Source organism: Naegleria gruberi (assembly GCF_000004985.1).
Source record: "Naegleria gruberi genomic scaffold NAEGRscaffold_1639, whole genome shotgun sequence".
Classification (NCBI taxonomy): Eukaryota; Heterolobosea; class Eutetramitea; order Acrasida; family Naegleriidae; genus Naegleria; species Naegleria gruberi.
Window position 1 is genome coordinate 1 of NW_003162562.1, and position 822 is coordinate 822.

Consider the following 822-nt stretch of genomic DNA (forward strand, 5'->3'; position numbering starts at 1 on the left):
AGAGGTGATGTTACTTGTTTAGAAATTGATGCTGTTGTTAATGCTGCTAATGAATCACTTTTAGGAGGTGGTGGTATTGATGGTGCTATTCATAGAGCTGCTGGTGGAAAATTAAGAAAATACAATGCACATTTGCATGGTTGTGATACTGGTTGTACTAAAATTTCACCAGGTTTTTGTTTACCTGCTAAATTTATTTTAAATACTGGTATGTTTTTTTTTAATATTTAATTTATTTATTAATATTTATTTAATATTTAATTATTATAATATAATAATATTTAAATAGTTGGACCTGTTGGTGAAAATCCACAAAAATTAACAAGTGCCTATACAACATGTCTTGAATTAGTAGAAGAATATCAATTAAGAACAATTGCTTTTTGTGGTATTAGTACAGGTATTTTTGGATATCCATTAGATAAAGCAACTATTATTGCAATGCATACTATTAGACAATGGTTAGAAATTAATCATGATAAAGTTGATAGAATCATTTTTATTACTTTCCTTAAAAAGGAAGTTGATATGTATAATACTGTTGCTCCTTACTTTTTCCCTCTTAAACCTTTACAATAAAATTATTAACTTTTAATTTACTTTATTATCAATATTTTGTAAAAACAAGTAATAAAATGACAAGTCTTTCTAAGCAATTTTCATTCACTTGTCAAAATATGAAAACTAATCATTTTAAAAAAAAAATGTCAAATCAAAAAGAAGAATTGATGAATGATATTAAAACAATATTAGAATTATTATTTATTGTTTTAATTAAACCTATTATTGAATTTATTAAAAACTATCAATATTATTCATTAA

At 23.6% G+C, this 822-nt stretch overlaps 1 protein-coding gene across 1 annotated transcript; it reads left to right on the plus strand.

Annotated features, from left to right (window-relative positions):
* Positions 1–579, plus strand: NAEGRDRAFT_77152 (uncharacterized protein; the record flags this gene model as incomplete). Its single annotated transcript, XM_002667891.1, has 2 exons — positions 1–208; positions 290–579. Coding segments are annotated over 2 exons (498 nt in total), but the record flags the coding sequence as incomplete, so codon positions are not given.
* Positions 580–822: the final 243 nt, after the last annotated feature.